The 12,509-nt window shown below is 44.6% G+C and overlaps 1 protein-coding gene across 1 annotated transcript in view; it reads right to left on the bottom strand.

Moving 5' to 3' along the window:
* The window catches only part of LOC127652744 (thyroid hormone receptor alpha-A-like), a 79,592-nt gene that overhangs the window by 37,335 nt on the left and 29,748 nt on the right, over positions 1-12,509 (bottom strand). The window contains exons 2-3 of the mRNA XM_052139092.1: positions 8,164-8,210; positions 7,990-8,099 (exon numbers count right to left, since the gene is read on the bottom strand). Of these exons, the coding sequence (XP_051995052.1) occupies positions 7,990-8,039 (50 nt within the window). The 5' untranslated portion in view covers positions 8,040-8,099; positions 8,164-8,210. The remainder of the gene's footprint in view (positions 1-7,989; positions 8,100-8,163; positions 8,211-12,509) is intronic.

The raw sequence follows: 12,509 nt of genomic DNA, 5'->3' as shown, positions 1-12,509 counted from the left end.
AAAATGTTTGTACGGACAAAATGTACACCTGCTCCTAACCACGTGTAAATCGTGATAAGACATCTGAATGTCATATCCGAATATGTCAGGCAACCTGTTATGACATATTGAATAATAATGCATTTTTTACATATATTTATAATAATTCAATGAGTGAAATTAACCTTAATAACATAAATTAGTTTTCTTTTTAAACCAAAGCTTATACTTATTTAGAAACTAAACTGCTTGAATTTATTTTTGTGATGTATCCACTGATCTATATATAGATCTGAAACTCACTTCCACCCCAGCTTCCACCTGCCTAGATCTGCTACACAGGGATTGTTTATTTGGGCAGCAGCACATAATCCTCCAAAACTAATATCTTTTCAATATGTCATAACGTATCGGTTACCTAACGTAACCTCGGTTCTCTCTAGATGAGGGAACGAGTATTGCGTAGCCGGCCGTGTTCGCGCCACGAGCGACTTTTCGCTTCAGTCAATGAAAACCAGGATTCCAGCCAATGAACTACGCTTATATGCACTCTAGTCACGCCCTTTTTGGCGGACTTTGATGCAGTGAGCTCGCGGACGCCTCTCATTGGATGCGAGTTCGCCCAAGCTCGTCTATAGGCTGCAGCAGTTGCCGCAGAGCAACCAATGAGCTCGCTAGCTAGCCCGCTCAAGGTCTGCAGCTGCCACACTGCGTTGACAATGGATACAAAATTAAGGATAATTTTTTGGCTTCAATATCTCAGAAAAGATTAATCTTTCCCGTAGCGTAAGCTAGCTTACGCAATACTCGTTCCCTCATCTAGAGAGAACCGAGGTTACGTTAGGTAACTGATACGTTCTCTTACGAGAGGTTCTCTCATATTGCGTAAGCTAGCTTACGCTACGGGAACCCATTGTCAACGCCGTGCGCACCAAGCATCCACTGTATGAGCCCCAGGGAATTAAGGGGGAACCCGGGGGAGCCCTTATGAGTGGGGAAATAAGATTTGGCTGGCAAGAATGCGGGTCAGTGTTTGTGTAATATATAAGCACATAGTGGGAAGGGAACGACAGAGCGGCGGTGCCGGTCTGTGTGGAATGTGTCCCATCAGTGCAGCTCACCAGGGGAGCTGTAGCGTATTAAACCGCTAGTAGTTTTGCCTGCAGAGCGGGCACTTCCATATTGTAAAATCTGACAAATGTGGAGGGGGAAGTCCATCCCGCTGCCACACATATGTGACCCGTCACGGAAACCAGTGACACAAGTCGGCAGCACAACTTGTGAGCAAAATGAGAAACAAGTGTTTTTTTCCAAAATTGGTGATTTCCGCTTTTTGCAGAATCTGTTAGTTGAGATCATGAAGAAGCCTCTCCATGTTTGAGATAACAGTATTGGTATATTTAAAAGCGTACATTTTGAGGTTGAAATCGGCTTGTTTTTCGAGATTCTAGCATGCAGTAGGGGCGTATCATTGTCTGTGTGTATTTCCGTACTGAATAGCCGCGGCGCTTTGCCCCGCCCCCAACAGCGTGGCTACTTATTATGCAGCTCTAGCCGGCTCTATCTGATATCAAAATTCAATGAAGATGGACGCCGCAAAGAATGTCGCAGAGCGAGCTGAACCGTGGCGTTACAACGAAAATGTTTTGAAGTACTTCTTCGACAAGCCGGATGCTTATGAACAAGCGTTCACTGATTCTGAAGACGATCTGAGCAACGATGAAAGTGGAATGTCACTTTATCAACCAACCACCTGAATTTAGTTTTACATTCTTGTATGAAAAGCACTCAGTGTACATAAGAGTTGCCTATACAGTTTTATCGGTAGATGCTAAGAGACATTTATTTATTACCTGTTTGCAAACTTTTTTTTTCTTTGATGGCACATTTTCCTGACCTTTTGCTCCCCCTGTGCTTTACAGGGGGAGCTTTACAGGGGTATGGCTTATCTAAATGAGATGTAAATGAGCCCTATTGTCACTCCCAGCAGCAGAGAGAGGTGAGAACTGCACAATCTTTTGAGGCCGTTTTCTACCCTTTTAGCTTTTTTGAGTGCCCACCTTCAAATGGCCACAACTTCTCCAAATATTGTCAGATTTCCATGTGTTACAAATCGTTGGAAAGCTTGGAGACTACACTTTCAGAATATGTGAATAACTCAAAATGCCCCAAAACCGACTTGTGTCCCTACTTTCCGTGATCGGTCACATATGTCGTGAATGGGAATCCCGCTGGACCATGCCCACGAGGATGCCATGCCTCTAGTGGAGTGAGCCCTAATGCCCAACGGGCATGGCAGGTCTTTTGACGCGTATGCATCAGCAATAGCGTCCACTATCCATCTAGATAGTGTCTGTTTCGAGGCGGCGAGACCTTTGGTGCGCCCTCGAACGAAACGAAAGCTGCTCAGAGCGCCTGAAAGCGGCGGAGCCGCTGTATACAATCTCAGTGCTCTGACTGGGCAAAGGAGATTGGCGTCGCGTTCACTATCGGATGCTGGTAGCGCCGATAGGGAAATGACCTGTGCTCTGAAAGGAGTACCGATCACCTTGGGAACATAGCCGTGTCTAGGTTTTAAAATGACCTTGGAGTCACTTGGTCCAAACTCAAGACACGCAGCGCTGACAGACAGCGCGTGAAGGTCTCCCACACATTTGACTGATGACAGGGCAGTCAGAAAAGCGGTTTTGAGTGAAAGGTATTTCAAATCCACGGATTGAAGTGGTTCGAAAGGGGGCTTTCATAGTTTCGAGAACTATAGAAAGATCCCAGATAGGAACCGATGGGGGCGCGGGGTTCATCCTTCTAGCTCCCCTAAGGAAGCCGGATGACCAGCTCGTTTTTTCCCCATGACTGGCCGTGCAGGGGTTCAGCGAACGCCGCAACGGCTGCCACATACACTTTGAGCGTGGATGGGGATCTGCCCTTATCCAGCAGCTCTTGTAGAAATACGAGCAGCGACGACACCCCACATGTCCGCGGGTCCAGGTCTCTGTCGGTGCACCATTATGAGAACACAGTCCATTTTGACGCATAGAGTCTTCTTGTGGAAGGGGCTCTAGCGTGTATAATGGTATTTATTACTCCTTCTGGCAGAGCGACGGGTAGTCGTTGATCACCCACGCATGCAGCGCCCAGCGCTCTGGGTGGGGATGCCAGATTGTGCCGCGAGCTTGAGAGAGGAGATCTGCTCTCACTGGGATGGGCCACGGCGCTGTCAGTGACAGCTGCTAAGCTCCGGGAACCATGTCTGATTCTCCCAACGCGGGGCTATGAGGAGCACCGAGTGACGCGTTTCCCTGATCCTCTGCATTACCTGTGGCAATAGCGAGACGGGGGGGAAGGCGTAAAGCGGGCACCTGGGCCAGTCCTGGGTCAGGCGCCCAATATTGGGAATATTGTCTCTGGACAGTCTGTCCGGGCCGTCGTTCAGGTGGCCTGGCACGTGCGTCGCCCTCAGCGAGCGCAGGTGGCACTGGGACCAACTCAGTATGCGTTCCGTCAGATGGAAAAGGTTCCTGGATCTGACACCGCCCTGACGGTTTAGGTAGGATACCACAGATCTGTTGTCCGAACGGACCAGGACGTAGTGACCCTGAATGACCGGAGAAGCGACGCAGCCGTACTCAACCGCTATCATTTCCAGACAATTTATGTGAAGGAGCTTTTCCTGAACTGACCATAGGCCAAAACCGGAGAGCCCTCGCGAGACCGCGCTCCAACCCGTGTTGGACGCGTCTGTCGAGATGACTTTTCAGCGAGATACAGCTCCCATTGTCACTCCTCGCTGATAACACTCGGCCACTGTCCAAGGCTGCAGAGCTGAAATACAGGTCTGAGTCACCTTGATGGGCTGGCAGCCTGTGGCCCAAGCCCGGCGAGACGCGCGGGTGCTTAGCCAATGCTGAAGCGGGCGCATGTGCAGTAAACCCAGCTGAAGTACTGCTGCGGCTGAGGCCATGTAACCTAGCACTCTCTGGAATTTCTTCAGAGGCGTGAGGCTGTTCATCTGAAAAGATGCGGCTAGTCGCTGAACACGGCGCGCGTGCTGTGTAGATAAGCGAGCCGTCATTGCCACGGAGTCTAGTTCTATCCCAAGGAAGGAAATTGTCTGACTGGGCTGTAGTGAGCTCTTGGTCCAATTGACTGCAAGACCCAAACTGTTCAGATGGCTGAGGAGAACTGAAAGTATGCATCTTTCAGATCGAGAGAAATAAACCAGTCCCCCTGGCGCACATGCGTGAGGAGTTTCCTGATTGTAAGCATTTTGAACGGTCTTTTTGCAAGCACCTTGTTCAAAACCCTGAGATCTAATATGGGTCTGAGGCCGCCGTCTTTCTTGGGAACAAGAAAATAACGGCTGTAAAGCCCCGACTCGCTCAGAGAGGGTGGCACTTTCTCTATGGCCCTTTTGCACAGAAGGCTTGCTATTTCTGAACGAAGCATGCACGCTGCTTCCGTGTTCACAGTGGTTTCGAGCCAGCTCTGAAGCGAGGAGGGCGGCGATCGAACTGTAGCAAATAGCCCTGTTGTATTGTGCTTAACACCCACTTGGATATCCCTGGAATAGCTTCCCACGCTTTGAAGTGTAACGCTAGAGGGTGAATGGCCAATTCAGCTCTGATTGCCGCGACACAGAGCTGAACAAAATGTGTGAGCGCATTTAGTGTGTTTATGCATGATTGCTCGCAGACAGCATGAACAGGCTGTTTTGTGAGTGACTTCCGATTGGAATGAATGGGGAAAGAGTCACATCTGTTACGTGATGCGTAAGCATAGTCATGGGCACGGGACTTACACACAGAGGAATGTTTGCTGGCCGTGTAACAGAGCGGGCAGAGAATGGGCGCGCGAATTATTCGTGGGCGCATTTATTGACTCTAGCGCTCGAGCGGTTCGTAACCGCTTTATGAGAGCGTGCTCTGATAGGGGCACGGGATGTGTTATGCTTGTGTGTAGGGGCGAACACAGGGTTGTGGGCACTTTTTCTACACATAAGACATGTTTGCTCTTTACAAGATTTATTTGGGTCGCCTTGAAAACGGCGTTTGAGTGCAGGCAAGCTGGCAGTGTCACCGGCTTGTTGGCTGCTAAATTCACCACTGCAGTAGCCTGAGAGAAGGGGACTGACAGGGGGCGAAGCTTTGACGGTGGTCCGGCCGCGGCGGGACTGAGCCGTCGTTTGTTCAACAAAGCTAGGAGGACTTTGGTTGTTCAGGTTTCAGCGCAATCTTAGGCCGAGGCCCGCGGGGGGGCGGTGGTCTACGGCGGCTGTCTGAGCGCAATCTGGGGCGGCCGCCCTGTCAGCGCTGGGAAGTCTGGCTTTGTTGAGCTGGGCGCTGTGAAGATGCTCATGCAGGAGGCTTGTTACGTGGGCGGCCTGCAGAGGAGCTAGCGTGGTGAGGCAGGAAGAGATTCATGGCTTGGGTGGCTTTCTGGACTTCCGAAAAATGGTCAACAATGCCACTTACCGCGGAACCGAAGAGACCGGACGGAGAGAGCGGTGCGTTGAGGAACGTGGAGCGCTCAGTTTCTCCCATGTCGGCTAGCGTTAGCCACAGGTGTCTCTCGGTTACAGTCAGCAAGGCCATGCACTTCCCTATAGCTTGGGCTGCAGTTTTGGTGGCGCGAAGGGCGAGGTCCGTCGCGCTCCTTAGATCTGTAACAGCCTCTGGGTGCCTGCCTCTCTCATCCCACTCCCGAAGAAGGTCCGCTTGGAGGATCTGCAAGACGGCCATGGAATGCAGAGCAGATGCGGCTTGGCCGGCGGCGGAATAGGCGCGGCCAACACAGGCGGAAGTAGTTCTGCAGGCCTTAGACGGGAACACTGGTTTAGACCGCCATCTCGCGGAGGGCGGGCAAAGGTGTGCTGCTACCGAAGCCTCGACCGGGGGGATGGAAGAGTAGCCCTTCTCGGCAGCGCCATCCACTGAAGCGAGAGCGGTGGAGACGTGGGATCGAGTCCTGGCCGAGAGAGGCGCGTTCCACGATTTAGAGAGCTCGGCGTGGAGTTCCGGCAGGAAGGGAGCTTTGAAGAAAACAGCCATCGAGTCTGTTGGGAGCCTGCTCAGGGGGCGGTGACCACTCGAGCCCGAGGCGGTCGACGGCCTGTGTGAGGAGGCGTATCAGTTCCCCTTCGACTCCGGCGCGGGTCCTGCTGGATTCCTGGGCCGTTGAGGAGGCTTGTGACCACTCCTCGCTGTCCGAAGCCATGATGGAACAGCAGCCTTTGTCCTCCACCTCGCTCTCCGAGGTGGCAGCAGTGCGGCCGCTCGGCGGCAACTGCGCATCCCGGGGGGGCGGGGAGGGTGAACGCGATGCTCGAGGGAGGGGCTCCGGCGAGACAGTCGCTTCTAAAACCGGTTCCGGCAGCCTTTGGGAGCGGCGCTTCTTCTGGCGCGGCGAAACAGAAGGCGGCGCAGCAGCTCGGTTTTGCATACTTCGAGTCGAGCCGCGAGGGTCGACATCGGAAGCTCCTCGCAGAGGTCGCATCCGCCGTCAGCGAGGGCGAGCTCTGCATGCCCCAGTCCCAGGCAGAGAGCGCAGATGATGTGTCGGTCTCCGGCGCTGAGAGGAGCGTGGCATGAGCCGCAGGAAGTGCGAGGCATCTTTAAAAAGACGCTCAATACTCTTTTGTGAAGTTCGCTGAGGAACTTAGCTTGCTCTAAAAAAGGATACGTCGCCGGATGGCGTAGCTCGCAGGATGGCTGAAGGTGGCGAAGACGGCCGGCTTCTTCGAGCGCTGTCCACGCTTGCTAGATGCCCCTCGAACGGCGATGCGGCTTCCAGTTCAGAGATGCGAAGAGCTTCGCTGAAGAGATGAAAATCAGGGTTCCAGCCTACGAACTACGCTTATATGCACTCTAGTCACGCCCTTTTTGGCGGGCTTTGATGCAGTGAGCGCGCGGACGCCTCTCATTGGATGCGAGTTCGCCCAAGCTCGTCTATAGGCTGCAGCAGTTGCCGCAGAGCAACCAATGAGCTCGCTAGCTAGCCCGCTCAAGGTCTGCAGCTGCCGCACTGCGGTGACAATGGATACAAAATTAAGGATAATTTTTTGGCTTCAATATCTCAGAAAAGATGAATCTTTCCCGTAGCGTAAGCTAGCTTACGCAATACGAGAGAACCTCTCGTAAGAGAACCACATTCTTTCTTAGAGTTTGTATGACTGAAATATATTTATTAAAGTTTCATGAATAGGCCCATTATATTTATATTTACAATTGTATTTCTAAGTATTTATGATTTAATGTGTATTGGTATTTTTTCACCTGTTGTCAGAAAGTGATTTTTAAGTCACTGCAAAAGGCGCCAGTGGAAGAATTTGGACAGAGTAAAATGTTTGAATTTGGTATAATTTTTTTATCCACTTCGTTATTTTGTTTATACTTTCATTTTGTTTAAAGTGTCATTTGAATTTAGAAACATTTTTTAGTTAATTATTTTGTTTCAATAACTCAATTACATTTTTCAAAATCAAAATAGACCAGTATAAGTGAAGTGCCTCCCTATAATTAATACGCTGTTAATACAAGTCTTGATTTGTGTGTCAATAGATGAAAATAATTAATATTACTTACATTCTCTATAATTTAACAGAGCCTAGATTCATATCCTGAACCCCATTTTCCATGCGAATAAAAGGACTGTCGCATTCAACAAGGATGCAATAAATGCACAAAATTATGTGTTCATATATCTATTCTTCTAATTCATTGCATACAGTCCATTTACACTACAAACTTATAAAAGGACTAGAGTACAAAATATATATAGGACTAGAGTAGAACCTCTTAAATTGCACTTAGCATGTTGCACAAACTCAGTTGTGCATAGACTTTGCACATCCTTGCACGGAAATACCAAAAGTTCATGGTCATGCCCATTGACCTTGTGCTTATAACTTATGGTATATAGCGCTGCGTTTAGCGCTCTTATAATAGGGCCCACTGTGATTGAGCTCCACATCTAGTTACCATTCATTCTATATCGTAAACACACACAACTCACCGTGTATCATCTCCCTCTGGCAGGTTAAGGTCCTGCTCTTTGTGTTCCATTCACCTTGATTCCATCCAGTGTCCAATCATATGAGACTGAGGCAGACCCAACTCTCGCCGCTGTGTTAAGCATATGCAGCGTCAGTATCAGCCACCCGTCATTGGATGAGTCATAGTGACATACCTCTGAGTGTGTGTATTGCTCCGAGCCAAACCGGTCACCCTTTAAACCTGTTTGAAAGACAATAAGAGACTTGAATCACACTGAAGCTTCTCCTTGAATTATGTAGTATACAGTAAATTGTTCAAGAAATAATGAGACAAACAGTAAATTCATGCAAGCAAGGCACGTCCTCATTGCAAAACTTCTTCCTGCACTGTTTCCTAACCATTATCATCTTACATATCCCCACAGCCCCATCAGTAAGGCTCAAGTACCCCTTTATTGACCCCAAACCTGAAATGTGTCCTTTTAAACTCACATTATACCGAATATGATGAATCAATAATATTAATGTCTCTTTAAAAAATTATCAGTACTGCGTGTGAAAAACAGACTCTTAAACTACAGCAGACCATATTCTGTTACGTCCAGTTAAAGGGGATAATAAAAATAAAGCTTATTTAAAAATGTTTTTTAAAAACTATTAATTTCTTTCTGTTTTAAAGTTCAGCAATTGGGAACAAATACAGAGTGCACAATTTATCTTCTTTTTTTTTTTAAAGTAAAATCTAAATCTTTACTAGTAACCCCTCAAACCTGCTAAAGTACCCAATGGGGGTTCATGTGCCACTGCTCTTGAGGTTGCACCAAATGACATCTTTAAAGCAGCTGTGACTTAGTTTCAACACTTGGTGGTGCACATGGGTGTGAGATCCTCATCTGTGAACTCTTGCCCCAAGGGCTCAGGTTGAGCTGTGCTTATTTGAGGGAAAATGGCGGGAACAGATAAATGTACATCTCTCGCATCTGTGTGTTATTTTTCCATTCCTGTACTGAAACTGATATGGTTTCACTGTGCAAGGTCAATAAATCTGCCGTTTCCAAGGAAACCACTTGGCTTCTGTCTAATAAGAAGGCTGAACTGTGTTATGCCATAATGGCTGACCTTCAGTATTTAATTTTTAAGCAGTCATCCCCTGCCCATTCCATTTTGGGATAAATTAATGACAAAACTGTATTCATTGTTCAAGACTATGTTTTTGAAAATTGTTTTGCTTTCTTTTCATTCTTTCTCTCTCTCTCTCTCTCCATCTCTACACTGACATCCATTATCACCTGTATATCACACTTGGGGATCTCACCTTCTTTGTTACGAGACAGTATGACACATAACACTCCTAGGTGAGATTAGACAGTGCGCCAGGAATCCATGTCTTATTATAGCACTGTATGTCTATTGCAGTTTATTATTGTGGTTATATTACTGTATACCTTTTCTATTGCTAGAAAACAGAATCAAATCAAATAAATAACCAACTAAAAATTTTGAATCAGATTAATATACTGAGCAATGCTGAATTTAAAATTAACCACGGTATGTCAAAAACACACACACACCAGAGCAATGTTTGTAAAGGTGCTAAGTCCAAACAATGTCTAAAATCCAAAAAAGAGAGCTCGCACACTTCGACTCTTGTGTGGGTAGAGTTAATGAAATTATTTTTTTGGAGCAGTAAGTGTGCAAGCTCTCTTTTTTGGATTTCAAATTAACCACTAAGGTCATACTAAGGTCTAAGTGACTAAGGTCTTGAGTTCAATTCCTAAAAGCATATTCTCTCTGTTAATGAACCAAGTAAAACTGCAACAGCATATGGATATTTGGAGGCACATTATATTTTGTGATTTGATTAAGATGCCTTGTATTGTACAGCATTTTCACTCATGTCATAGACTCATTCTTATTCACATCAAATGAAATATTCCATCTACCCTGACTAAGGTCGATAGGTCATGAATAAAAAATCATTATAAGACAATTGGCAAGATCTACACTATCAAGTTATGTTCTAAACTGGTGAAAATATCAAATTTATTCAGGTTCAAGTATTATAAGTGATATTATTTAACAAGCTATTGCAATTTCACTTTTCCCATTTAATTCTTCTAATCAACAGTTTCTATTGTCAATCTCTGAACAGTCGAAATTCTGTGTGTCTTTACACAGGCATTGCATCAGCCTTGATCACAGCAACATATACTGTATGTATAATAATCTTCCCTCAGAAAATATTTACAACCTTGAACATACACAAATCGAAACCCAGTATATACAACTGCACACGGAACACTCATAATGCAATGCAATAACTATACATTTTACCAAATTGTGTTATGACTGAAATTGTATCATAGTTATGACTATGATCTGCCCTGTGACCAATGTATTTGGTTGAACTATGCACAGATTCAGAGAAAACAAAGTGAGAATATCTTAACTTTGAAGCCATTTTTCTGTTTCAGTGTTGGCATAGATTTTGTGTTTTGGCTTTGTTTGCCAGCATAATGTAGACTTACATTGTTTTTATATAAAGATAATTATAATTATTACATACTAATAAAAATGGCATTTTAAAACTTACAGAATAGTATTTGCTTTATATATAAATCAATATTGTCCCCAAACTATAGTTAGGTACATACATACACACAGTATAGAGGACATATATTTGTACAGTATATAGTAGTACATGCACACAGTCAATATGGCTAAACACATTTTGGCAGAGGTGGCCTCATGTGTTGCCAAGAATTTAACTGGATTTGAAATAAAATGGACATCTCTCCATTATTTTCTCCCTGAAGAAAAGGCCACTGCCCTGCTTTCCATATTTCATTAATTTTCAATGGGGAAATAAACCTGGCAGAAACAAAAACTTATAATTATAACAGCATCCTATAACTACAATTAATAGAAACCAAAAACAAGAGCTTTAAGCACACATAAGGTTTGGGTCTGGGCAGATTGTCTAACCAGTTAAAATACCAAAAAAGAAGGCGATGGATTGGGCAAATCAAATTTAATATGACTTTTTGCAGGAATAGTTAACCCAATCATAATTAACTTATTCTCATTTTATTCCAAACCTGTATGTGGTTCCTTTTACATGGAACACAGAAGTATAAATATTTTAAAGAATCTTTGTGTAGTTCTTGCCATTCGAGTACAGTTGCTAATTGTGACCATATCTGTCAAGCACAAAAAAATACATAAAAGTAGTCTATATAATACCTACACTGTATACCCTAAGTCTTCTGAAGCCATACGATAGCTTTGAGCGAGTAATAGACTGAAATGTAAGTTGTTATTCAATGATAATCTTCACCTCCACTGAAGCCCGCGTCCAGCCCACATTCACAAATGTCTACTTTTGTGTTCCACAGAAAGAAAATTGTTTTGGTTAGAAATGACATGAGGTTAAGTAAATAATGACAAAATATTTGATACTAAACTGCCAAAAAATAGTAAAAAAGGATTTAAATACTGATCTGTTTCTCACACTCATATTGCTTCTGAAGACATGGATTAAACCACTGGAGTCTTATGGATTATTTTATGCTGCATTTATGTGCTTTTTGGACCTTCGAAATTCTGGCCACCATTCACTTGTGTATGGACCTCCAGAACTGAGATATTCTTCTAAAAATCCTTGTGTTCAGCAGAAGAAAGAAAGTCATACACATTTGGGATGGCATGAGGGTGAGTAAATGATGAGAGAATATACATTTTTGGGTGAACCATTCCTTTAAAGCTCAAGTGTGTAATTTCTACGCAACTAAATGCAAAAATAAACATTGTTTTAGACCTAGTCCCGCCCTCAACTCAAGCCATTGGTTGAGTCATTGTCATTGTGTGAGGCTGGATGGGCCACTCGAAAACAAACACAGGATTTACATTTTTTTGTACCACAGGGACACAGTGTTTATAATTTTCCAGAAACGTAACCTATAAATGGCTTAATTATAGTTCATTACACAAAAAAAAAAAAAAAAAAAAAATTCTGCTACTTGTGGAATGTGGTTACTTTAAAGGAGCTAATGTAACAATTATTGAACTTAATTTCATTGTGTGCAATCAATTTAAATGTGTAATATGGAAGTTCACTTAATCCATTGGTGTTGGGACAACTTAATTTACATTGGCTATAACCAGTTATCATTTGATGTCAGATTCCCCGTGACATAAGTGACATTTGCACTGGTGGTGTTGTGTTTGTTGTCCCATTGTGTTTTGTGTTATGTGAGTAAAAAAATATAATATACTACTTCTGAAAATATGATTGATGAGTTTCAATGTCATTTTGGTTTGTGTGTTGGATGTTAAGGACCCCCGCACCAGAAGTGGTATAAATTAAGCTTTAATGACTGATATTTCAATTTTATCCCAAGATTTGCTGACAATGAATGATGTTTCCATTTAAATATAGTATTAACAAATATGCTTTTATGCAAAGTAAGCTTGCATAAAAGATAAGCTTGCAGAGAACTAGGTGGTATACACATGCTCAAGTTTTGTTTGTTGTCTTCAA

This window comes from Xyrauchen texanus, chromosome 12 (assembly GCF_025860055.1).
Source record: "Xyrauchen texanus isolate HMW12.3.18 chromosome 12, RBS_HiC_50CHRs, whole genome shotgun sequence".
NCBI classification, from domain to species: Eukaryota; Metazoa; Chordata; class Actinopteri; order Cypriniformes; family Catostomidae; genus Xyrauchen; species Xyrauchen texanus.
Note: the sequence above shows the minus strand (reverse complement) of the source record. Positions and strands in the feature narration are given on the sequence as shown.